This window comes from Rana temporaria, chromosome 7 (genome assembly GCF_905171775.1).
Source record: "Rana temporaria chromosome 7, aRanTem1.1, whole genome shotgun sequence".
Classification (NCBI taxonomy): Eukaryota; Metazoa; Chordata; class Amphibia; order Anura; family Ranidae; genus Rana; species Rana temporaria.
This window is the reverse complement of record NC_053495.1, coordinates 153,469,726-153,496,221: the sequence shown is the minus strand read 5'-3', so window position 1 is coordinate 153,496,221 and position 26,496 is coordinate 153,469,726. Positions and strand designations below refer to the sequence as shown.

The 26,496-nt window shown below is 45.0% G+C and overlaps 1 protein-coding gene across 2 annotated transcripts in view; it reads right to left on the bottom strand.

Annotated features, from left to right (window-relative positions):
• Positions 1-18,981, bottom strand: part of LOC120945776 (carboxyl-terminal PDZ ligand of neuronal nitric oxide synthase protein-like) — a 158,350-nt gene extending 139,369 nt beyond the window's left edge. For both annotated transcript variants that reach the window (XM_040360171.1, XM_040360172.1), the window contains exon 1: positions 18,730-18,981. In XM_040360171.1, the coding sequence (XP_040216105.1) occupies positions 18,730-18,834 (105 nt within the window). In that variant the 5' untranslated portion in view covers positions 18,835-18,981. The remainder of the gene's footprint in view (positions 1-18,729) is intronic.
• Between the last annotated feature and the right edge of the window lie 7,515 nt (positions 18,982-26,496).

The window sequence follows — 26,496 nt, the reverse complement described above, 5'->3', positions numbered from 1 at the left end:
ATCTGCAGGACTGAAGCAAGGCATGATGGGAGCGGGACTGTCAGTGCTGTTTACACTGGACTGAGGGGAATATGTAATGTCAGTGAAGTGTCATCATCTGTGCTGCTGCACACTGCTGTCCGTGTCACTGTGAGAGTCAATTTCACGTGTGTGTGCCGTCCATTAAATTTTTTTGCACTCCTAAGTCCTGTCCCTGAGCTACTTACTGTATCAAAAATAAAATAGGAAATATGCTTTTTGCCTTAATGTTACATTGCCAATTGTACTTGTTTGGAGCCTAAATACTGAAACTTGCACTTAAAAACCTTGGGCCAGATTCACGTAGCGCAGCGGATCTAGAGATCCGCTCGTTCTACATGAATTAAGATCCGCTCCCGCAAGTTTAGGAGGCAAGTGGCTAATTCACAAACAACTTACCTCCAAACTTGCGACGGCGGATCCTAAATCCCCCGGCGGAATTCAAATTCCGCGGCTAGGGGAGTGTACTATTTAAATCAGGTGCGTTCCCGCGCCGATTTAAATGCGCAGGCGCCGTCCGCAAAATTTCCCGGCGTGCATTGCTCCCACTGACGTCGCTAGGACGTCAGTGGTTGCGACGCTTACGTAAATGACGTCCGTCAGTATTCGAGAACGACTTACGCAAACAACGTTAAAAAATGTAAATTCGACGCGGGAACGTCGGCTATACTTAACATTGGCTGCGCCTGATAAAAGAAAGGGTAAGTATACGACGGAAAACCGCTACGGAAACGACGTAAGAACACTGCGACGGGTCCGCGTACGTTCGTGAATTTGCGTATCTCGCTGATTTACTTATTATTTATCGTAAATCAGCGGGAACGCCCCCGGCGCCATTTTTAAATTGAAAAAAAGATCCGACAGTGTAACACATTGTAACACTGTCGGATCTAGCCCTATCTATGCGTATCTGATTCTGTGAATCAGGCGCATAGATAGGACCAGTTTACGTCAGAGATACGATGGTGTATCTGTAGATACACCGTCGTATCTCTTTGTGAATCTGGCCCCTTAATTTTAAAAGGGCTCTCTTACATCAAGGTCTCCATCAGATTGGCCCTTTTACATCAGGGTCCTCCTTATCATAGCCCCCTTACATTGTTTACACCCTGCAGAGTGGCCGCTTACATCAGTTGTGTGCATCAGAGTGTGCCCTTACATCAACTGCCCCCATCAGAGTGCCCCTGTGCCTTCTAGCACGGGCAGGCAGAGGGTGAGAGCTGGGAGGCAAGCTGTAGGTCCCGGTGAAGAAAATTCCACTTCCATCCTCCTGTGAATGCTGGGGGCACACAAAGTCAATGGTAAGGCGCCAGTTGTCTTAGCAAGAATTTGCACTCAAAATACATTGGGGTTCACGCTGGAGAGTGCAAATTCTGGTGAAGTTGTCCATGGTAGCCAATCAGGTTCTAACTTCAGATTCTTTAAATAGGCTTTGACAAAATAAAACCTGGAAACTGGTTTCTATGCACAGCTGCAACAAATTTTGTACCCGCCAGTTAAAGGGTCTTTTCACACGGGTGGTCCGCCCGGCGGACTGCGCTTTGCTCATCGGGGATCGATCCACTGACCTCCGCTAAGCTGGCGGATGACAGGTCCATCTCTACTTACTGTGCTGAGACGGCCCTGTCAGAGCCCCGCTCTCCCTTATTGGGAGATTGGATGAAAACGGACCACCTGTCCAATTCCATCCGTTCCTCCAGACGGATGGAAAATAGGGTCTCCCATCTGGATTGCACGCACAGGATCGGATGGCAGCTGACATCCGCTGGCCCATAGGAGTGAATGAAGTCTCCGATCAGGTCGGAAAGCCTGCGCGACAGGCGCACCCGATAGGAAAGCCCTGTGAAAGGGCTCTTAGTAAATCAACCCCCTTCATGTAGAATTGTTTAGAAACTTGATTTGAGTTGACGTAAACAGCAGTTCAATGCACTCAAAATGTTATGAATGTATTGCAGTGCTACACTTTGGTGTGAACTCTTAGGTTCCTTCCACGCATGCAGGGGGGGGGGGGGTGCAGTAAAAACAGGCAGTTGTTCTGCATTTTTACCACATCATCTACTGCCTACCTACTAGTGAATATGGTGCTGCTGAGATGGGTACACTTTACGGTGCAGAAATAATGCTGCATGCAGAGTTTGGCACCACCTGTCTCCCATGCAAGTGATCGGCCCACGTTGCAACAGCGAGCCAAATACCTGGTTTGCAGCTGAAGAGTGGTCCTGCAATGCAAAGCTGCCATTTAGCAGGATTTGGATAAACACACACACACAATTTAATCCCCCCTCCCCCCTTGTAAATTTGACAAAGCATTTTCCCAATTCTTTCTATGCAGAGAATTCTCTGCTGAAGCCGGCAGCTGCCAAAAAAAAAAAAAAAAAAAAAAAAAAACACAAAAACTGGCAGTCTGCCAAGTATCACAACATTAATCAGCTGCAGAATGAACTTCAAACATTGTAACCTTTTGTCCTTTAGATCATAGGAATGAACTTTGGTGTGTAAATTAAGGAAGTTTACCACTTAAAAGACTAAAACTTTTTCTGACACTTGTTGGTTTCAAGTTAAAAATCAAAAACTCAAAACATTAAATATATATATATATATATATATATATATATATATATATAAAATTTTAGCAGAGACCCTAGAGAATACAATGGTGATCGTTGCAATATTTTGTGAATGATCCCAAAAATGTGTCAAAAGTGTCCGATATTTCCGTAGCAATGTCATGGTCAGGCATGTACTGGCCATAGGGACTACAGGGAGTTTCCCGGTGGGCCGATGGCTCTGTGGGCCGGTTTCAGTGACAGCCTGTCAAAGTAATGGCTGCACAGCTCACCCTCCACTTCATGCAGTGATGTGAGAAGGATGAGAAAAATACAAAAGGAGAATAAGTGAAATAAAAAAAGGAGAGTGAGGACTTCTTATGTTATGCTACTTATGTTTTTTTGCACAATTGCGTATAGTTTATATACTGTTTTTGTGCTTGTTTACAAACTTAAAGTGGGCCGGTCTGGATGAAGTCCAGTGCCAAATTACGGTCTCAGTCCAGCCCTGGTCACGGTCACAATAAAAATCGCAGCCATTACTAGTAAAAAAAATAAAAATTCAATAAATCCCTTATTTTGTAGACGCTATAACTTTTGCGCAAACCAATCAATATACGCTTATTGCGATATTTTTTTTACCAAAAATATGTAGACAAATACATATATCGCCCTAAACTGAGGAAAAAAAAAATTGTGGTATTTATTAAATCAAAAAGTTAAAAATAGTGTTTTTTTCAAAAAAATTCGCTCTTTTGTTTATAGCGCAAAAAAATAAAAAAGGCAGAGGTGATCAAATACCACCAAACGAAAGCTCTATTTGTGGGAAAAAAAGGACATCAATTTTGTTTGGGAGCCACGTCGCACGACCGCGCAATTGTCATTCAAAGTGTGACGGCGCTGAAAACTAAAAATTGGTCTGGGCAGGAAGGGGGTGAAAATGCCCTGTATTGAAGCGGTTAAAGAAAGCAGCCACAGCCATATCCTTAAAGTGAAAGTGAAGGTAAACAGTTAAAAGTCAAAGCTGAAGTAAGTAAATGTGACGTGAGAAATTATGATTTCTAATCCAGACATTCCTGTTAGACAGCACTGCCAGGTTATGAGCTCACGTCTCTTTATTGCAGTTCTAGCAATGCACCTTGGTCAGACTCAAAATCTCTGTTGCAGCCTGTGATAGGATGATGCAGGAGAAGCAGCTCATTCTTGAGATCAGCCCTGAGCTTTTCTCTTCAATCAGCCAGTCCTGGGGTACTTTCCAGTGTTAATAGATTTAGTTGGCCATTCTTCATTCAGCCACAGGCAGGGCCGCCATCAGGGGGGTACAGGCAGTACACCTGTAAGGGGCCCGGAGGTCCCCAGGCGCCCGGATGGCAACCCCCTTTAAAAAGAAAAAAAAACTTTTTTTTTTTTTTTTTTTTAAGGGGTCCGGAGGTTCGCAGGGCCCCAGATGGCAACCCCCCTTTTTTTTTATTTATTTTTTATAAAAAAATATATATATTTTTTAATATATTTTTTATTAAAAGGGCCAATTTTTTATTTTTATTTTTAGGGGTCCGGAGATCCCCAGGGCCCTGGATGACAACCCCCCTTTTTTTTATAAAAAAAAAATATTTTCTCAATTTCAGGCGGCAGCACCCCCAGGGCTGGCCACAGGGCACAGGATGCAGGGATGCTGCTGCTGGGACTTTGTTTTACCGACAATGGGACCAGCCCATAAATAAATATTTTCAAGCATGTCCCCTTGATAGATGGTAATCAAACGATTGACTTCTGTCAAGCAGGCACACACTGATTGAAATTAGTTAGGGCCCTGCTGAAGAGTACTGCCTATCCGATCCTAAATGGGGATGACTGCACAGGTACAGAAAGCTGATATAAAGTCCAGCTGAGGGAATATTTAAAATCCATTTCAAGATGTTTAGCCACTTGCTGACCTGGCCTTTTTATTTACAAAGTTTAAATTCGCATTTTTTTTGCTAGAAAATTACTTAGAACCCCCAAACATATTTTGTAGCAGAGACCCTAGAGAATAAAATGGCAACTGCTGCAATATTTTATGTCACATAGCATTTGCTCAACGGTCTTTCAAACGCATTTTTTTTGGGGGAAAAAAATACACTTTAAAGAATAATAAAAAAAAAAAAAAAAAAAAAAACATTAAAGGTTGGCCTAATTTTTTTTGCAGAATTTGAAAGATGATGTTACGCCAAGTAAATAGACATGTCATGCTTTAAAATCACGTACGCTCGTGGAATGGCAACAAACTATGGCACTGAAAAATCTCCATTAACAATGCTTTAAAACCTTTTACAGGTTACCGTTTAGAGTTACAGTGGGGATCTGGTGCAGGAATTATTGTCCTCACTCTAACGATCATAGCAATACCTCACATGTGGTTAGAACACCATTTACACGTGCTGGCATGACTTGATGCGCTGGTAGGACGTTAAAAAAAACTCCTGCAAGCAGCATCTTTGGAGCAGTGTGTACACCGCTCCTGCCCATTGAAATGAATGGGCAGCGTGGCCAAACCGCCGGCAAAGGGTTAGGGATTTCACTTGAAGGATAAGGCTAGGACAGGGAACAGGGACCTCCCCCAGAGGTCAGAAGGCAGGTTCCCAGAGGTCAAAGGTCACGGGGCATGGCTAACCCACTCCCACCAAAGTCAAGGAATGAACAAGTCAGGGAAAGCGTCAGTTTTTACCCTTTTTTGGCCGCTAGTGGGGGTTAAAAAGTGCTCTACTAGCAGTCGAATACCTATGCTATGCATACTAGCTCATTATGCCTTTGCCTTGCAGGGTGTTTAAAATAAATAAAATAAAAAGGAGGGTTTACTTCCTCTTTAACCCTCACTGGACTGAACTTTGCACTGAAAGGATGACAGCCTATAAATACAATACAGAATCACAGCAGTACTCAATTCTTCAGCTATTCACCGACCAGGCGGGAGGGAAGACATCACCGGCAGGACAGATTTTCTAATTTGCTCTGATGGAATAATTGCATTTTGCCGTTATTCTCTCTCCATATGTGCACTTACATTGGCACAGAAAGGATTAGAATCACGTTGATGTTACCTGAATGACATGGCGGGGGCAACGTGGTCCTCCACCTAGAAGAATGACGCGATTCACCTAGGCAACCAAACAGGAGTACTTTACTGTTACAGTGATGTATATCTAATAGCGGATGAAAGGGTATATATGTCTGTGGAATAAAAATAAAGTCATTGGGGTAGATTCAGCAAGCAATTACGCCTGCGTATCCATAGATACGCAGCGTAATTGCTAAGTAGCGCCGGCGTATCAACTTTCTGTATTCAGGAAGCTAGATACGCCGACTGTAGCCTAAGATACCACTGGCATAAGTCTCTTATGCCGTCGTATCTTAGGGTGCATTCTGCCGCTGGCCGCTAGGTGGCGCACCCGTAGTTGTCAGCGTAGAGTATGCAAATTGCATACCAACGCCGATTCACAAACGTACGCACGGCCAGCGCTCGTTTATGTCGTTTGCATACGTCGTTTTCGCCGTAAGGCTGCTCCTGCTATTAGGAGGCGCAGCCAATGGTAAGTATGGACGTCGTTCCCGCGTCGCAATTTTCAAAATTTGCGTCGTTTGCGGAACTCGTTCGTGAAATGGCGCTGGACGCCATTTACGTTCACATCGAAGCCAATGACGTCCTTGCGACATCATTTACCGCAATGCACGTCGGAAAATTTTCCCGGAGCATGCGCAGTACGTTCGGCGCGGGAACGCGCCTAATTTAAATGATCCACGCCCCCCACGGGATCATTTAAATTACGCGCGCTTACGCCGGCCCCTTTTACGAAACGCCGCGGCAAATTACGGAGCAAATGCGTAGCTCCAGTAATTTACGGAGGCGTAGCGTAAAAACGGTACGCTGCGCCGCCGTACCAGTGCGCGCCCCTACCCGAATCTGGGCCATTATGTATAGGAGTACCTAACACGGCTCGCCATAAACAACGCAGGAGCTTCTCCAATGTATCAATTTTGTCACCACAGAGAGTAACTAACTCCATTATGCAACATTGAAACTATATATAAAGACTTTAAATTTATTATGTTGCATAAAACTCATGCAAGTGTTCAAATGTATATTCTTCAGGGGAAAAAATACACATTGTTACATTTATCTGGTTGAAAAAAGACACAAGTCCATCCAGTTCAGCCAAAACAAAAAAAAAAAACACACAACACATACAAATAGAAAGCCTCCATAGACACCATCCAGTTGATCCAAAGGAAGGCAAAAAAAAAAAAAAAAAAAAAATCATAATCCAATTTGCTCCAGTGGGGAAAGAAAAATAAAAAATAATCCTCCCCGATCCCCCCCCCCCCCCCAAGAGGTAATCGGATTACCTTAACCACTTAACCCCCGGACCATATTGCCGACTAAAGACCAGAGCACTTTTTGCGATTCGGCACTGCGTCGCTTTAACTGACAATTGCGCGGTCGTGCGACGTGGCTCCCAAACAAAATTGGCGTCCTTTTTCTCCCCTACAAATAGAGCTTTCTTTTGGTGGTATTTGATCACCTCTGCGGTTTTTAGTTTTTGCTCTATAAACAAAAACTGGAGACAATGGTGCAGCTATTTGAGGGCAGATCGCAGGCGCTATATTTAACGCTAAAGTGCCTGCAATACGCCCTCAGTGTGAAAGGGGTCTTAGGCCCCATGTACATTGCTGCTGTTAAACGTACGTTCAGAGGCAGTTGGGCGCTTTTTTCATCTGCCCCTGAACTAATTCAATGTTATATTATGTGACCATGTACACCGTCTCGTTTACAGTCGTTTTTAGGCAGTTGCTTTTAACAGTGTTTCTTTGAAAGCAAAAAAATGAGTTCAGATACCAGAGATGTCCACGTTTCAGATGCCAAACATGGCTAAATGCGGTACCAGCGTTAAGCCGCGTTTTAGTTTACAAGCGTTTTTAAAAAGGTACCCCATTTTTTTTTTACATTAAAAATCTCAAAAATGGCGGCAAATGATGAAAAACCATTAAAAAAAATAATTTTAATTGCTTGCAATGATTCATAGACCATTTATATACCCTAATGAGCCCTTTATCCAATCCAATACACCACTAGCATTGCTGTTATCCAAAGTATGATTGGAATTTGACCCATATATTGTTAGATTTGAACAAGCAACTTGTGGCAAGTGGACAATCCGCAACTTGTGACCGGTGACGTGGCAAGTGGACAATTCACAACTTGTGGCAAGTGACGTGGCAAGTGGACAATACACAACTTGTGGCAAGTGACGTGGCAAGTGGACAATACACAACTTGTGGCAAGTGACGTGGCAAGTGGACAATACACAACTTGTGGCAAGTGACGTGGCAAGTGGACAATACACAACTTGTGGCAAGTGGACAATCTGCAACGTGTGGCAGGTGACGTGGCAAGTGACACGCTAAATCAGGGCTCGACAAATCCCGGGCACTAGGTCGCCATGGCGACTAGAAATAGGGTCCTGGCGACTTGGCCTGGAAGGAGGGCTTTGTGAGCTGGCGGCATATGGTGGTGAGTCGTTGGTATTACAAGTTAAGCATTACAAGTTAAACAGCAATTCTAATGTAATTTTTCACTATTTTCACTGCCATCTTCTTCCAACTAATTAGAACCCCCAAACATTATATATATATATATTTTATCCTAACACCCTAGAGAATAAAATGGCGATCGTTGCAATACTTTCTGTCATGCCGTATTTGCGCAGCGGTCTTACAAGCGCACTTTTTTGGGAAAAAAAATACACTTTTTTTAATTAAAAAATAAGACAGCAGTAAAGTTATCCCCATTTTTTTTTAATATTATGAAAGATAATGTTACGCCGAGTAAATTCATACCCAACATGTCACGCTTCAAAATTGCGTCCGCTCGTGGAATGCCGACAAACTTTTACCCTTTAAAATCTTCATAGGCGACGTTTAAAAAAAATCTACATGTTGCATGTTTTGAGTTACAGAGGAGGTCTAGGGCTAGAATTATTGCTCTCACTCTACCAATCGCGGCGTTACCTCACATGTGTGGTTTGAACACCGTTTACATATGCGGGCGCTGCTCACGTATGTGTTCGCTTCTGCGCGCAAGCTCGTCGGGACGGGGCGCGTTTTCTGGCTCCTAACTTTTTTAGCTGGCTCCTAGATTCCAAGCAAATTTGTCAAACCCTGCGCTAAATACAAGTACATTGCTGCTCTCTCAGCTGCTGCTACTCACTCTGGTCTCACAAAATGGCTGAAATAATACTGTTTTTTGAGCTTAGGGAGGGTCTTATGATGTTATCTTAACTAAACACTTCTAGGCGCAAACCAGGTAAAAACGCAGCTAAACGCGGCTAAACAGGCGTTTTAAACGTCGGTTTCAAGGTGTAAAAAATAAAAATCTCAGAGAACTTTGCCTCAGCGTCCCGTGTACATGGAGCCTTAGAAGAATTTAAACCAGAACCTGACTGCTTGCTACGTGTAAACTTCCTTATCGGAGACAAAGAAGAACGAATTTGCGTCTGCTGGCATCTTCAGTGTCACGACATGAAGCCAATTAGGTCCTACATGGCCCTCGAGTTTCCAGATGGATGCAGGTGAAGAGCCATCTATTTTGGAGAACATGATCCTGACGGAATGGAAATTAATTTGCAAAATCCAAACACACATACTATTAATAAACTAGGGGTTTTGATCTGCCCGTGTCCCATCCTGTTTCCATGCAGGATGTGATGGGAAAGGAGAATGGACGCAGATACATGGCTGTTCTGTACCATGCGCAACACATTACACAATCTCCATTACCCTGAACTATGATCTCTGCTGTCACCGTCACCTCTGCACAAGCCTTATAGGAGGAACATTAATGAATGGCAGAACAGTCACACCAGGAAATGCAGGCAGGTTTTGTTTTTTTTTATTCCCACGGCAAGTTATTTGAGTTTTACTGACTTTATATTTTTTACTCGTTTCAAAAGGCAAGATATTGCAACAGTAGAGCCCACTCAGGGGCTCAACATACACTGACCATGCAGAACAAAGTATCATAAATTGTCCAAAAACTTAAAGTATGAAAGTCCACCCAAAGGTAGATACATTGTAGACAACCATGGCATTCTTCCAGCAGGGGGAACAATAGGGGGGACAACAATAGGGGGAGGCAAGAGGGCTAGGTACTCCCTTCATGGATTTGGGACCAAAAGTGGGAAAGGGAGACTAAAATAATTGAAACCTAGAGGGTTGCAGAGAAGGGAGGGTAAAGGTAATGTCCAAACCCAATAAAAATAAAAAAAAGGGGGGGGGGGGGAAGAAAAATGCCCTAGCAGTGCACCACCTGTATCCACCCCAAAGCCTGGTAAACACTAGGGGCTGGATTCACGTAGATCCGCGCATTTTTACGGCCGCATAGCGTATTTACGCTAAGCCGCCGTAAGTTAGAGAGGCAAGTGCTGTATTCACAAAGCACTTGCCTCCTAACTTACGGCTGTGTAGCGTAAATGGGGCCGGCGTAAGCCCGCCTAATTCAAATTTGGATGATGTGGGCGTGTTTTACTTAAATTTAGTGTGACCCCACTTATTTGACGCATGCGCCGTTCGTAAAAGAATCCCAGTGCACATGCTAGAAATTCCGCCGCAAATCGTCAATGCTTTAGACGTGAACGTAACTTACGTACAGCCCTATTCATGAACGACTTACGCAAACAACGTAAAAATTTCAAAATTCGAAGCGGGAACGACGTCCATACTTAACATTGCGTACGCCTCATAAGAGCAGGAGCAACCTTGCCGAAAAAGCTTAACGTAAACGACGTAAAAAATAATAGCGCAGGGCGTACGTACGTTTGTGAATCGGCGTATATACCTAATTAGCATATTCCTCATATTAAATCGTTGGAAGCGCCATCTAGCGGCCAGCAGAAAAATTGCACCCTAATATACGACGGCGCAGGCCATCGTATCTTAGCTAGGTTTAAGTGTATCTCAGTTTGAGCATATACTTAAACTTACGACGGGCTTAGATTCCGAGTTACGTCGGCGTATCTACTGATACGCCGGCGTAACTCTTTGTGAATCCAGCCCTAGAAGTATTTTTTTTCCCCCCCCATTCAACCCAGTGAGCTGAATGAAAAAAGATGAAGAGCTCAGAAGCAGCCTCTGTATTAACCAATGTTAGTACAGCAATCTCTCCCACAGAGCTTTTGTGTTCTAATGGGGGACGGGCCCTTCACCTTTCTGAACATGTTACGTGCATATTTAAATTCAGCATGAATCCCTCTCTCCCCCCCCCCCCCCATCCTTCCCCTCCCTGAGACAGCAGGGCAGGGGATCTTCCCCCCACACCCACTGTCACAATTTTAAAACAGCATGGCTGTGCGGGGCTCCACCTACATGACCGTGTCAGTCATTCGAAGAGTTCTGTGAATGAACTAGAAGTACGGTTTACCATTGTGGCAGACGGCTTGTAGTTCTCAATGAACTGTGAGGGACCTGGTGAGCTCTCATAGTCCATTGGTCTTCCTGATCTCAAGTAAATGCCTTCCTGCATCAGAGGTACGGGCAGACAGGAGCCTGGCATTGCACCCATAGTCAGCAGATCGTGGATGCAATACTCTGCAGGCTCCTAAGGAAATAAACGCACCTTTTTGTACTTATAAAATATGTTTATTTTTTATTTTTACCAAAAAGGTTAACTTATATTTTTATCCAAAACTAGACAAAAAGCTTTTGGCTTGACCAACATTTTAAGAGCGAGAAAACTCCCAAACTGCATGTCAAACATGGAGGAAATCACAGATTTCACACATTAGCATCGATACGCCACATTAGAGGAGAAAATCGAGGAATGATAAATGTTACTAGAACTACACCCCGGAAGATACAGTTTTCATAATGTGATATAAAGGTTGCAATAAATATGTGATGTTATAAAAGGGAGGTCATATAGTTAAATTTAGGAAGACTCAGAGAATACATCAGCATCATGGACACTCCAGAAATCTGGCACTGACAGTCAGTATTGATTGAAGTGGGATGATCTGCTCATTAGAAAGGTTAAAGGTTTTTAAAGCAAGCGATCGTTTGTAATGCCAAATCAATTAAAATAGTATAATGGAAAATTGCTTGCATTAATAAGTGACATTTCTTCAGAATAATTTCATACAAACCTATAGGACAGTGGTCTCCAAACTGCAGCCCTTTGCTTGCCTTTATCCAGCTCTCGAGGAATTATTCCTGCCACCAACAACGGGGCAGGATTTCCCTGCCACCGACACCAACAACGGGGCAGGATTTCCTGCCACCAACAACGGGGCAGGATTCCCTGCCACCGACACCAACGATGGGGCAGGATTCCCTGCCACAGACACCAACAACGGGGCAGGATTCCCTGCCACAGACACCAACAACGGGGATGGATTCCCTGCCACCGACACCAACAACGGGGCAGGATTCCCTGCCACCGACACCAACAACGGGGCAGGATTCCCTGCCACAGACACCAACAACGGGGAAGGATTCCCTGCCACCGACACCAACAAAGGGGATGGATTCCCTGCCACCGACACCAACAACGGGGAAGGATTCCCTGCCACCGACAACGGGGAAGGATTCCCTGCCACCGACAACGGGGAAGGATTCCCTGCCACCGACAACGGGGAAGGATTCCCTGCCACCGACACCAACAACGGGGCAGGATTCCCTGCCACCGACACCAACAACGGGGCAGGATTCCCTGCCACCGACACCAACAACGGGGCAGGATTCCCTGCCACCGACACCAACAAAGGGGCAGGATTCCCTGCCACCGACACCAACAACGGGGCAGGATTCCCTGCCACCGACACCAACAATGGGGAAGAATTCCTGCCACCGACACCAATGATGGGGAAGAATCGCTGCCACTAACACCAACAATGGGGCACTAGTCTTCCCACTGAAACCAACGGTGGGGCATAATTCCTTCCAATTACACCAATTATTTCTCCCCATAATACCAAAGGTCTGACATGGTTTACTCCCATTGGGCACAATCCAGCCCCCCTAAATTCTGAAGGACAGTAAACTGGCCCTTTCTTTAGAAAGTTTGGAGACATCTGCTATAGGACAATGTAAAGGCCTACTATTCTTAGACACCAAAGCACAAGGACTTTTCTTAATATATTATTGAGGGTTAACTAAGGCCGGCCATAGACAGAGTAAATCTCTTAACTGCAACCACAGGTTGCAGGAAAGCATTTTGCTTAATTCCCCCCATCAACACAGGGTTGACCTGCATGTAAAATCCGGCAGGCTGGTTGTACCAAAGTTGATCGATCTATTACCTTGGGTACATTCAGCCTGCCGGTATATGGTTTGAACCTTCCTGCTGAACCAGCTGGGATTTGACCTGCCTATGACCGACTTAGGAAAAAGTCCTGCCGGAAGCATAACACATGTAACAATCTGATATGTTAGAAGTGTATGAGGGATGAATGTGAGGCAATTAGGACACTACAAAAAAGGTACAATTACCAAATAAGAACAATAGGACTTTACATGTACCTTGCAGGTACAAAGATTTGTTTGTTTACAATTAGGGCTCATACACATTGGCGCATTTTTAACACCCAGCGAACTGAGGAGACCAGAGGTGTTACATACAGCATAAAGCCGCAGCCAACAGAAATCAATGATAGGATGTCAAATGATGTGGCTGTATGTCTGGAACTACACATCTGATTGGTTACATGCTTACAGGGACGAATGAATGGCCCTGGAAGTGAACTGCCTGCACTCCTCTATAGGTGCAGCAAAACAAGGCTCCATTCACACCTAGGCGTTTTGACGCCCGACGCTATTGCAGCCTGAAATATGCTGGAGGGGTGATTTAACATTGTCGGCTATAGAAATGGTTCACATCTCCACGCCGAACGCCTGAAGGTCAAAACAAGTCCCTGACCCTTTTTTTCAGGCGGCTTCAGCGTTCGGCTATAGCCGACAATGTGTAAACCCTCCAGCGAAAACCGCGGTAAAAAACGCTGCGTTTTGTAACGGCAAATCGCGGGACAAAAGGCCGCAATTTGTCGCGGTACAATACGCTACGTTCAGGTGTGAATGGAGCCTCAGGCTGGCCACACACTCCTAGAATTCTTTCATTCCATGGGGTGAAAGAGAAATCTATTGATAACCCTTCCATGCTAAACACTGGATGGATGAAGCTTCCATTACCCCGTATTGTATTCTGACAGCCGCCACTTGCAGCGGCTGTCAGAAAACCTGAACTTCGGCTGTATCTGATTGGCTGCAGTCACTGTCAGGATGACAATTTTCTGCCTGGATCCTTCAATCTTCAGATTGGGATGTCAGGTGTAGCAGTGCCGATCAAAGCTTGCATTTTCCCCCGATTCATTATGAACTGTCAGAAATGACTTCCATGTATGGACAGCTTAGGACTACAGTCACACCAGCCTCCTAGGTTTGGTTCATCTAAATCAGTGGTTCTCAACCATTCTAGTGTCGTGACCCCTTGATAACATTTCACAAATTGTGGGGACCCCTAACAGTAAAATTATTTTCGTAGCATGGAACCGGTACTACAGTGGTGTCTCGCAGCAGTGACACCTATGCTAAAATCAGGAGAAAGGGTCTCCTCCAGCCCCTCCCACCTCACAATCCTCACCAGTCAGCGGATCTCTAGTCTACTGCCCCCCAGCCATGCCCTGAACTGAATGGGCGGATGCGAAGAGGCTGAGTGGGTGGCCGCGGGCTCTAGGAACAGAGAGCGGTGTGGGCTTCAGAAACAGGCCAGGATTTGGTGACCCCTGGCAAATCATCATTCGACCCCCAGGTTGAGAACCACTGATCTAAATGGAGGAGAAATTATCTGGTAGGTATAAACAAACATTCTAATTTTCTCCTACGTTTAGATGTACTTGCATTTTATATGACATATCTAATCTGCCCCTGGAGGCACAGAATTCTATCTGCTCTAAATGCAAGTAAAGCTCCGCCCCCATTTACACACGTGAAAAAAAAATCTCGCAGAAAAAATGCGGCCAGGAGGTCTGTATGAAGCAATGACAGGCTGATGGCAGCCATAGCCGTCTACATGTGTCTGGAAGTAATGATACCGGAAACATTACCTGTGATTAGGGACAGATGATCACCCCAGGGTTCAAGCAGCTTGTATCCAGAGGCGATCACCTCTCCCTAACGCAGTGTTTCTCAATTCCAGTCCTCAGGCCCCCCCAACAGGTCAGGTTTTCAGGATTTCCATTATTTTGCACAGGTGATTTGATCAGTTTCACTGCCTTAGTAATCACCACAGCCTTTTCATCTGAGGGAAATCCTGAAAACCTGACCTGTTGGGGGGGCCTGAGGACTGGAATTGAGAAACACTGCCCTAACCACAGGCAATCAATCGTTCCTTTACTTCCCAACACCGGTCACACTAGCATTGCTGTGTACCGACTTCCCGGCCATGGCTGCCTGCACACACCTGCAGTTTTCTGTGAGATCCTGGCTGCACACAAACAATTGGTCTATGTGAGTAAGGCCTTAAAATTACAGCATGCATTTATGTGCGTTTAGAAACAGCTTTTAAAATACATACATGTCAGCACCGGTGAGGCCCCACATCTCAGTGTCAGGAATTGACACTTTTTCAATGATCGTACATCTAATTTAGCCACTGTAATACCATCATCCAATAATACAATCATACCATGTACACTCTGCATAAATAATACAATCATACCATGTATACTCTGTATATAATAATACAATCATACCATGTATACTCTGCATAAATAATACAATCATACCATGTATACTCTGTATATAATAATACAATCATACCATGTATACTCTGTAAATAATAATACAATCATACCATGCACACCGGGTGTATAATAATACAATCATACCATGCACACCCTGTATATAATAATACAATCATACCATGCACACCCTGTATATAATAATACAATCATACCATGCACACTCTGCATATAATAATACAATCATACCATGTACACTCTGTATATAATAATACAATCATACCATGTACACTCTGCACATACAGTTGTGCTCACAAGTTTACATACATGGCAGATTTTTTTGATTTCTGGGCCATTTTCCAAAGAATATTTATAACACAAAAACTTTTCTTTCACTCATGGTTAGTGTTTGGCTAAAGTCATTTATTATCAATCAACTGTGATTACTCTTTTCATATCATAAGGACAACAGAAACTACCCAAACGACCCTGATCAAAAGTTTACATACCCTGGTGATTTTGGCCTGATAACATGCACACAAGTTGACACAAATGGGTTTGAATGGCTATAAAAGGGTAACATTCCCCACCTGTGATCTATTTGCTTGTAATTAGTGTGTATATATAAAAGGTCAATGAGTCTCTGGACTCCTGACAGACCCTTGCATCTTTCATCCAGTGCTGCACTGACGTTTCTGGATCCTGAGTCATGGGGAAAGCAAAATAATTGTCATGTGATCTGTGGGAAAAGGTAGTTGAACTGTATAAAACAGGAAAGGGATATAAAAAGATATCCGTGGAATTGAGAATGCCAATCAGCAGTGTCCAAACTCTAATAAAGAAGTGGAAAATGGGGGGGTTCTGTTGAAACCAAAACACGGTCAGGTAGACCAACTAAGATTTTAGCCACAACTTCCAGGAAAATTGTTTGGGATGCAAAAAAAAAAAACCACAAATAACTTCAGGTGAAATACAGAACTCTATGAAAACATGTGGTGTGGCCGTTTCAAGATGCACAATAAGGATGACCTCTGGCGCGTTCGCATAGAACACGTGCAGAGCCCGTTAGGAAGTGAGCACGGCGCTGTGCTAATCACAGCCAGGGAGACATTGTCCCGATGCTCGGCTGCAGGGATCGTGAAATGTCTCCCTGGCCGTTATTAGCACAGCGCCGTGCACACTTCCTGGCGGGCTCTGCACGTGTTCTATGCGAACGCGCCAGAGCTCATCCTTAATGCACAATAAGGAAGCACTTGAAGAAAGATGGGCTGCATAGTCGAGTCGCCAGAAGAAAGCCATTACTATGCAAATGTCACAAAGTATCCTGCTTACAATACACCAAACAACACAGAGACAAGCCTCAATTCTTTTGGCACAAAGGCATTTGAAGTGATGAGACCAGAATTTAGTTTTATGGCCACAACCATAAATGCTACATTTGGGGGAGGAGTCAAAAAGGCTGATGCTGAAAGGTCCACCATTCCTACTGTGAAACACGGAGGTGGATCGCTGATGTTTTTGGTGGATTTGTGAGCTACAAAGGCACAGGAAATTTGGTCAAAATTGTTGGCAAGATGAATGCAGTATGTTATCAAACAAATACGGGAGGAACATTTGCATTCATCAGCCAGGAAGCTGCGCATGTAACTTGGACATTCCAACATGACAATGATCCAAAACACAAGGCCAAGTCGACCTGTCATTGGCTACAGCAGAATAAAGTGAAGGTTCTGGAGTGGCCATCTGAGGCCTCGTACAAACGACTGAACGAACATGTCTGCTGAAACTGGTCCGCGGACATGTCCGACCGTGTGTAGGGCCTACCGGACCGGATTCCTGGACGAGCGGACAGGTTTTCAGCAGACAAAAGTTTCTTAGCATGTAAGAAACTTGTCCGCTGGAAGCCTGTCCGTCGGACATGTCCGATGGTCAGTACGACTCATCGGACATGTCCACTGGCCCGAGAACCCGCGCATGGCGTCGAAGTGATTCGACGCATGCGTGGAAGCATTGAACTTCCGGGTTCGCGCACGTCACCGCGTATTCTGTCCGCGGGGAATTTGGTCTGGTGGAGTGTACACACATCAGACCAAATGATCCCAGCAGACATGTCCGATGAAAACGGTCCGTGGACCGTTTTCATCGGACATGTCTGGTCGTGTGTACGAGGCCTCAGTCTCCTGACCTCAATATCATTGAGCCACTCTGGGGAGATCTCAAACATGCAGTTGATGCAAGACAGCCCAAGAATTTACAGGAACTGGAGGCATTTTGCCAAGAGGAATGGGCAGCTTTACCATCTGAGAAGATAAAGAGCCTCATCCACAAATACCACAAGAGACTTTAAGCTGTCATTGATGCTAAAGGGGGCAATACACAGTATTAAGAACTGGGGTATGTAAACGTTTGATCAGGGTCATTTGGGTAGTTTCTGTTGTCATTAGGATTAAAAAAAAAAAAAAAAAAAAAAAAAAAGGGAGTAAACACAGTTGATTGATAATAAATGGCTTCAGCCAAACACTAACCAGGAGTGAAAGAAGCGTTTGTGTTATCATTCATATTCTCTGAAATATGGCCAATAAATCATAAAGTCTGCCAGGGTATGTAAACTTATGAGCACAAATGTAATAATACAATCATACAATGTACACTCCGTATATAATAATAATAATAATAATAATACAATCATACCATGCACACTCTGTATATAATAATAATAATAATAATAATAATAATAATAATAATAATAATAATAAATACAATCATACCATGCACACTCTGTATATAATAATAATAATAATAATAATAATAATAATAATAATAATAATAATAATAATAATAAATACAATCATACCATGTACACTGTGTATATAATAAATAAATATGTACGCTCTGTAAATAATAATAATAATACAATGTACACTCTGCATATAATAATACAATCATACCATGTACACTCTGCATATAATAATACAATCATACCATGTACACTCTGCATATAATAATACAATCATACCATGTACACTCTGTAAATAATAAAACAATCCTGTAATGATATACATTGTATATAATAATACAATGATACATCTGTATACTGTACATAATAATAGGATCACACATGTATATACATTGTATCTCTCCTATAATGATCCAGTCTCAGCACACAGGATCGCCCGGTATTATTGATCAGAGGAATGATGAGAATCGAACACTGATCAATAACCTGATGATTATAGCGGAGTGGAAATCTTTCTCCCGCCCCCACCTGTCACAGTCCTGGAGATGTGGGGAGTTGGGAAGTAGTACCCACATGGCTCTCCACCATACTACACGACAGCCAGTGTCGGCGGCATGGAGAGGGCACACAGCTGGCACCGGGTGACATTCATTGCCGGAGATCTCACCTTGGCCTCGAAGCAGATGCCGTGCTGGAAAGCCTCCTCGTTATGGAGAGGGATCCGCAGGTCATGGCCGTCATCCACCAGGTTGTAGCGGCTCTTGGTCGGCATTGTGCGGATCCCATCCAGAGGGAGACCCGTCCGAGCTGTGACCGGGGAGAGTCCGAGGAAGAGGAAGCACAAGAATCCTGGAGCTGGGAGGGGGGAGGACGCGGACCTTCCCACCGGGCTGGAGGGACTGACATCCCCATACACAGTGCTGGGAGATGGGAGGAGGAGAGGAGCCGCCCCCCCCGCCTGTCTTCTACAATGGGGGGTGTGTGCAGACCGCCTCCTGCTGGAGATCTTACACCGGGCATTCTACTACAACCATCTCCACACCTACACACCGATCATACTACTACCATCACCATCCTACTACACCGATTATACTACAACCATCACCATCCTACACACCGATCATACTACAACCATCACCATCCTACTACACCGATCATACTACTACCATCACCATCCTACTACACCGATTATACTACAACCATCACCATCCTACACACCGATCATACTACAACCATCACCATCCTACTACACCGATCATACTACAACCATCACCATCCTACTACACCGATCATACTACAACCATCATCACCATCCTACTACACCGATCATACTACAACCATCACCATCCTACACACCGATCATACTACAACCATCACCATCCTACTACACCGATCATACTACTACCATCACCATCCTACTACACCGATCATACTACAACCATCATCACCATCCTACTACACCGATCATACTACAACCATCACCATCCTACTACACCGATCATACTACAACCATCACCATCCTACTACACCGATCATACTACTACCATAACCATACCTCCACACCGATCATACTACAACCATCTCCATACCGATCATACTACAACCATCACCATACCTCCACACCGATCATACTACAACCATCTCCATACCTCCACACCGATCATACTACTACCATAACCATACCTCCACACCGATCATACTACAACCATCTCCATACCGATCATACTACAACCATCACCATACCTCCACACCGATCATACTACAACCATCTCCATACCTCCACACCGATCATACTACTACCATAACCATACCTCCACACCGATCATACTACAACCATCTCCATACCGATCATACTACAACCATCACCATACCTCCACACCGATCATACTACAACCATCTCCATACCTCCACACCACAACCATCTCCATACCTCCACACCACAACCATCTCCATACCTCCACACCACAACCATCTCCATACCTCCACACCGATCATACTACTACAACCATCACCATCCTACTACACCGATCATACTACAACCATCACCATCCTACTACAACCATCACCATCCTACTACAACCATCTCCATACCTCCACACCGATCATACTACAACCATCACCATCCCTATACACCGATTATCCTACTACAACCATTAATGTAGGTTTCATGCTTTCCATTGACCGCCAATGTGAGGCCCCTTTCACACTGGGGCGGGAGGCGTGGTGGCGGTATAGCGCCGCTAAAAATAGCGGCGCTATACCGTCGTATTTGCCGCAGGATTCGCCCGCTAGCGGTGCGGTATTAACCCCCGCTAGCGGCCGATAAAGGGTTAATACCTCCGATCGTGTGTACGCGGCATTAGTGCTCTTAACCACTCTCTCTTAAGACCTGGACCATTATGCAGGTTAAGGACCTGGCCCCTTTTTGGAATTCGGCACTGCGTCGCTTTAACTGACAACTGCGCGGTCGTGCAGCGTGGCTTCCAAACAAAATTGGTGTCCTTTTTCCCCACAAATAGAGCTTTCTTTTGGTGGTATTTGATCACCTCTGCGGTTTTTATTTTTTGCGCTATAAACAAAAATAGAGCGACAATTTTGAAAAAAATTCTATATTTTTTACTTTTTGCTATATTAAATATCCTCAAAAAAGATATAGAAAAAAAATGTTTTCCTCAGTTTAGGCCGATATGTATTCTACTACCTATTTTTGTTAAAAAAAAATCTCAAAAAGCGTTTATCGATTGGTTTGCACAAAATGTATAGGTCTAGATTCACGTAGGGCGGCGTAACTATGTGCGGGCGCAGCGTATCATATTTACGCTACGCCGCCGCAACTTAGAGAGGCAAGTGCTGTATTCACAAAGCACTTGCGTCCTAAGTTACGGCGGCGTAGGAGACTTAAGCAGGTCGTAGGCGTGTTGTATTTAAATTAAGCGTGACCCCATGTAGATGCATGGCCGAACGAACGGCACATGCGCGCGCATGCTCAGTATCACGTCATATTTACGCCCAAAGATACGCCGGCTCAATGCCTGTGACGCGAACGTAACCTACGCACAGCCCCATTCACGTACGACTTAGGTAAACGACGTAAAAAGATACACTTGTTCCGACGTCCATACCTTGCATGGGCTGCACCACCTAGAGACCAGCTTTATCTTTACGCCGGCGTATGTCTTACGTAAACGGCGTAACTAATTGCGTTCATGAATCGGCGTATCTTGCTCATTTACATATTCAACGTGGAAATCAACGTAAGCGCCACCTAGCGGCCAGCGTAAATAGGCACCCAAGATACGACGGCGTAGGAGACTTACGCCGCTCGTATCTTGGCAGAATTAATGCGTAACTGATTCTATGAATCAGGCGCATAGATACGACGGCGCCCATTCGGACTTACGACGGCGTATCTGGAGATACACCGTCGTAAGTCTTTGAGAATCTGGGCCATAGTGTTTACAAAATAGGGGATAGTTTATGGAATTTTTATTAATATTTTTTTTTACTACTAATGGCGGCGATCAGCGATTTTTTTCGTGGCTGCGACATTATGGCGGACGCATCAGACACTTTTGAATTTTTTTTGGGACCATTGTAATTTTCACAGCGAAAAGTGCTATAAAAATGCACTGATTATTGTGAAAAGGACAATGGCAGTGAAGGGGTTAACCACTAGGTGGCGCTAAGGGTTAAGTGTGTCCTAAGGGAGTGATTCTTACTGTTGGGGGGGCGTGGCTGTAGACGTATCAGGAAACAGACGATCAGTGTCCCTGCCACACGGAAGAACGGGGAAGGTGTGTTTACACTCACCTCTCCCCGTTCTTCAGCTCCTGTGACCCGATCGTGGGACATCGGCGGCGATCAGGTCCGCAGGTCCCATGGGCACGATCACAGGGGGTTGGACCAGGTCGCGAGCGCTCCGCCGGCGGCACGCTCGCGACCCATGGCTGGGCTCTTAAAGGGGACGTATATTTACGTCCCTGTGCCCAGCTATGCCATTCTGCCAACGTATATCGGTGTGCGGCGGTCCCTAGGTGGTTAATTTAAACTAGTACACACTATAGAGGGATATGCTTTGTTCATATTTCATGTCTGAGGTTTACAGCCACTTTAACCACTTCCCGCCCGGTCAATAGACAATTGACGTCCGGGAAGTGGTTGTGAAATCCTGACTGGACGTCTATTGACGTCCTGCAGGATTTCATGCCGGCGCGCGCCCGTGGGGGCATGTAGCGCGGCGATCGGTGATGCGGGGTGTCAGTCTGACACCCTGCATCTCCGATCTCGGTAAAGAGCCTCCAGCGGAGGCTCTATACCACGTGATCAGCCGTGTCCAATGACGGCTGATCACGATGTAAACAGGAAGAGCCGTTGATGGCTCTTCCTCACTCGCGTCTGACAAATGCGAGCAGAGGAGAGCCGATCAGCGGCTCTCCTGACAGGGGGGGTTTGCACTGATTGTTTATCAGCGCAGCCCCCCCCCCCCCTCGGATGCCCACACTGGACCACCAGGGAAGGGTGCAGTAAAAAAATAAAATAAATGAGAAAGATGCCAATCAGGGCTGTCTTAATGAGAGGGCACACCTGGGCACTGCCCAGGGGCCCCAGCTGCATGGGGGGCCCCTGCGCTTTCCTTAAAGCAGCTGGTCCTTGAGCCCATGCTGCCCCGAAACTGGGGGCCCCATGATGGCACTGAGAGTGATAGATACACAGGGGAGGCAGTCTGCCTCCTACCTACTTGATGCCTGTTTACCTTCACTGTCATCGTTGTAGGGGCTCCAGAGCATTTCTTTGCCCAGGGGCCCATGATGCTATTAAGACGGCCCTGATGCCAATCAGTGCCCACAAATGGGCATCAGTGCCCGCGGCATTAGTGCTCTTAACCACTTAAGACCCGGACCATTATGCAGGTTAAGGACCTTGCACTGCGTCGCTTTAACAGACAATTGCGCGGTCGTGCGACGTGGCTCCCAAACAAAATTGGCGTCCTTTTTTTCCACAAATGGGCACTGACTGGCAACATGGGCACTGGGATAAACAAGTGATGCCCAGCAATGCCCTCAGTGCCACCCCTCAGTGTCCATCAGTGCCACCCCTCAGTGTCCATCAGTGCCCATCCATGCCCAGTGCCCACCTATCAGTGTCGCCTGAGTGCCCATCAGTGCCGCCCATGAGTGCCCATCAGTGTCGCCTATGAGAGCCTATCAGTGCCGCCTTTGAGTGCCCATCAGTGCCGCCTTTGAGTGCCCACCAGTGCCGCCTTTGAGTGCCCACCAGTGCCGCCTTTGAGTGCCCATCAGTGCCGCATATCAGTGCCGCCTATCAGTGCCGACTATCAGTGCCCATCAGTGCCGCCTATCAGTGCCGCCATATCAGTGCCCGTAATTCGAAGAAGAAAACGTACTTATTCACAAAAAATAACTGAAAAAAATAAAAACGTTATTTTTTTCAAAATTTTTGGTATTTTTTTAGTTGTTGCGCAAAAAATAAAAATCGCAGAGGTGATCAAATATCACCAAAAGAAAGCTCTATTTGTGGGAACAAAATGATAAAAAAATAGTTTGGGTAAAGTGTAGCATGACCGCGCAATTGTCTTTCAAAGTGCGACAGCGCTGAAAGCTGAAAACTGGCTTGGACAGGAAGGTGCGTAAGTGCCTGGTATGGAAGTGGTTAATGAAATAGTGAAAAACCCGGGCATTTTCCTGCAGCACACATCAAGGTTACATTTCTGGGGCATATGTTGTAGCTGACTGATCCTGGAGGTTAGAGCAAAGTACGGCGAGGTGTGTGTGTGAGCCGAAATCCATGTCATCGCTGCTTCCGCTTTCTTTGTTTACATGTGAGATCCAGGCGTAGATATTCCCCGCTCTCACACCGCTCTCCATCCTGATATTCCCCGCTCTCACACCGCTCTCCATCCTGAAACCGTTGCTTGTGGTCCTAGATTTTGATGATTTGATTGGAAAATATATTTTTTTACATTGTATCAGTTATGCTATTAAACTTGTATTGTTCTAATTAATGTCTTTTTAAAGTTTTTTTTGTTTGAATAATTATCTAAAATAAGCATTTAAACGTTAAACCCACCATATGATGGATACTGTACGATCTGCAGTCCTCTGATACATTATATCACGTGACCGCCTAAGCTGCATCAGCTCAGCAACAGTTTATGCTGTTTACGTGTTTGTGCGCAGCAGTGCAGCTGTAAATTGTATGTGTAATGGAGCCTTTAGGGAGCATTACATAGGGATTTATCTAGATCTCTTATGTTGTTATGACCTGATGGCTTCACCTCCAGAGCGTATTGGCAAGCTCTTTTCAGGAGAAAGCGGCACTCTTTGGGATTAGAAAGACTAATGCCGCGTACACACGGCCGTTTTTCGGGTTGTAAAAAATGACATTTTTAATGGTCTAGAAAAAACTGTGGCCCGGATTCAGATACGAGTTACGACAGCGTATCTCCTGATACGCCGTTGTATCTCTGAGTGCGGGAGGTCGTATCTATGCGCCGGATTCATAGAATCAGTTACGCATAGATTTCCCTAAGATCCGACCGGCGTAAGTCTCTTACACCGTCATATCTTAGTTGCATATTTACGCTAGCCGCTAGGTGGCGCTTCCGTCGATTTACGCAAGGAATATGCTAATTAGGTAGATACGCCGATTCACAAACGTATGTACGCCCGGTGAATTTTTTTACGTAGTTTACGTTAGGCTTTTTCCGGCGTAAGGTTACTCCTGCTATATGAGGCGTACGCAATGTTAAGTATTGACGTCGTTCCCGTGTCGAATTTTGAAATTTTTACATCGTTTGCGTAAGTCGTTCGCGAATAGGGCTGTACGTAATTTACATTCACGTCTAAAGCATTGACGATTTGCGGCGTAATTTCTAGCATGCGCACTGGGATTCTTTCACGAACGGCGCAAATATGTGGGGTCACAGTAAATTTAGATAAAACACGCCCACATCATCCAAATTTGAATTAGGCGGGCTTACGCCGGACCACATACGCTACGCCGCCGTAACTTAGGGCGCAAGTTCTTTCTGAATACGGAACTTGTGCCCTAATTTACGGCGGCGTAACAGAGATACGTTACGCCCGCACAACATTACGCAGGGCTATCTGAATCTAGCCCTATGTTTTTTTCAACCTGATAATACGGTCTTGCCTACACACGATCGTGAAAAAAAAATGCTCTAGCAAAGCGCGGTGACGTACAAAACGTACGACCGCACTATAAAGGGAAGTTCCATTCGGATGACGCCACCCTTCGGGCTGCTTTTGCTGATTTCGTGTTAGTAAAAGACAATTCGCGCTTTTCAGTCTGTTACAGCGTGATGAATGTGCTTACTCCATTACGAACGCTAGTTTTACCAGAACGAGCGCTCCCGTCTCATAACTTGCTTCTGAGCATGCGTGTTTTTTTCACGTCGTTAAAGGCCCACACACGACAATTTTTTACGACGTTAAAAACGACTTGAAAAATTAGAGCATGTTCTAAATTTTTATGCCCATTTTTTACATCGTGAAAAATGCTCTGGAGCCCACACGCGATCGTTTTTAATGACATAAAAAAAACGTAATTTTTTAGAACATGAAAAACGATCGTGTGTACGCGGCATGAGAATGGGGGAGAATTTAAGTACGTTATTATGCCGCGAACACGACCGTTTTTCATGACAAGAAAAATGCAATTTTTTTTAATTGTTCGTGAAAAACGGTTGTGTGTAGGCTCCAGAGCATCAACGAGAAAAATGCCCGAATTTTTTTTAGAACCTGCTCTATTTTTTCTCGTTGTTTTTCACGTCGTGAAAAACAGTCGTGTGTACGCTTTTACGAGGGGGAAAACAACGCGCATGCTCAGAAGGCAGTTATGAGACGGGAGCGCTCGTTCTAGTAAAATTAGCATTTGTAATGGAGATAGCACATTCGTCACGCTGTAACAGACTGAAAAGCACAAAGACCTGAAAAGCGCAAATCGCCTCTCACCAAACTTTTACTAACACGAGGATCAGCAAAAGCAGCCCAAAGGGTTGAATGGAACTTTCCCTTTATAGTCTCGTCGTACGTGGTGTACGTCACTGCGCTTTGCTCGAGCATTTTTTTTCACAAACGTCTGTATGCAAGGCAGGCTTGAGAGGAATCATGACAAATCACGTTGAGAAAAACATAGGGCCAGATTCAGAGACATTTGCGGCGGCGTAACGTATCGCATTTACGTTACACCGCCGCAAGTTTTACGGGCAAGTGCTTGATTCACAAAGCACATGCCTGTAAAGTTGCGGCGGCGTAACGTAAATCCCTCCGGCGCAAGCCCGCCTAATTCAAATGATCCGGGTAGGGGGCGTGGATCATTTAAATTAGGCGCGTTCCCCCGCCGAACATACTCCGCATGCTCCGTTTTGAAATTTCCCGCCATGCTTTGTGCG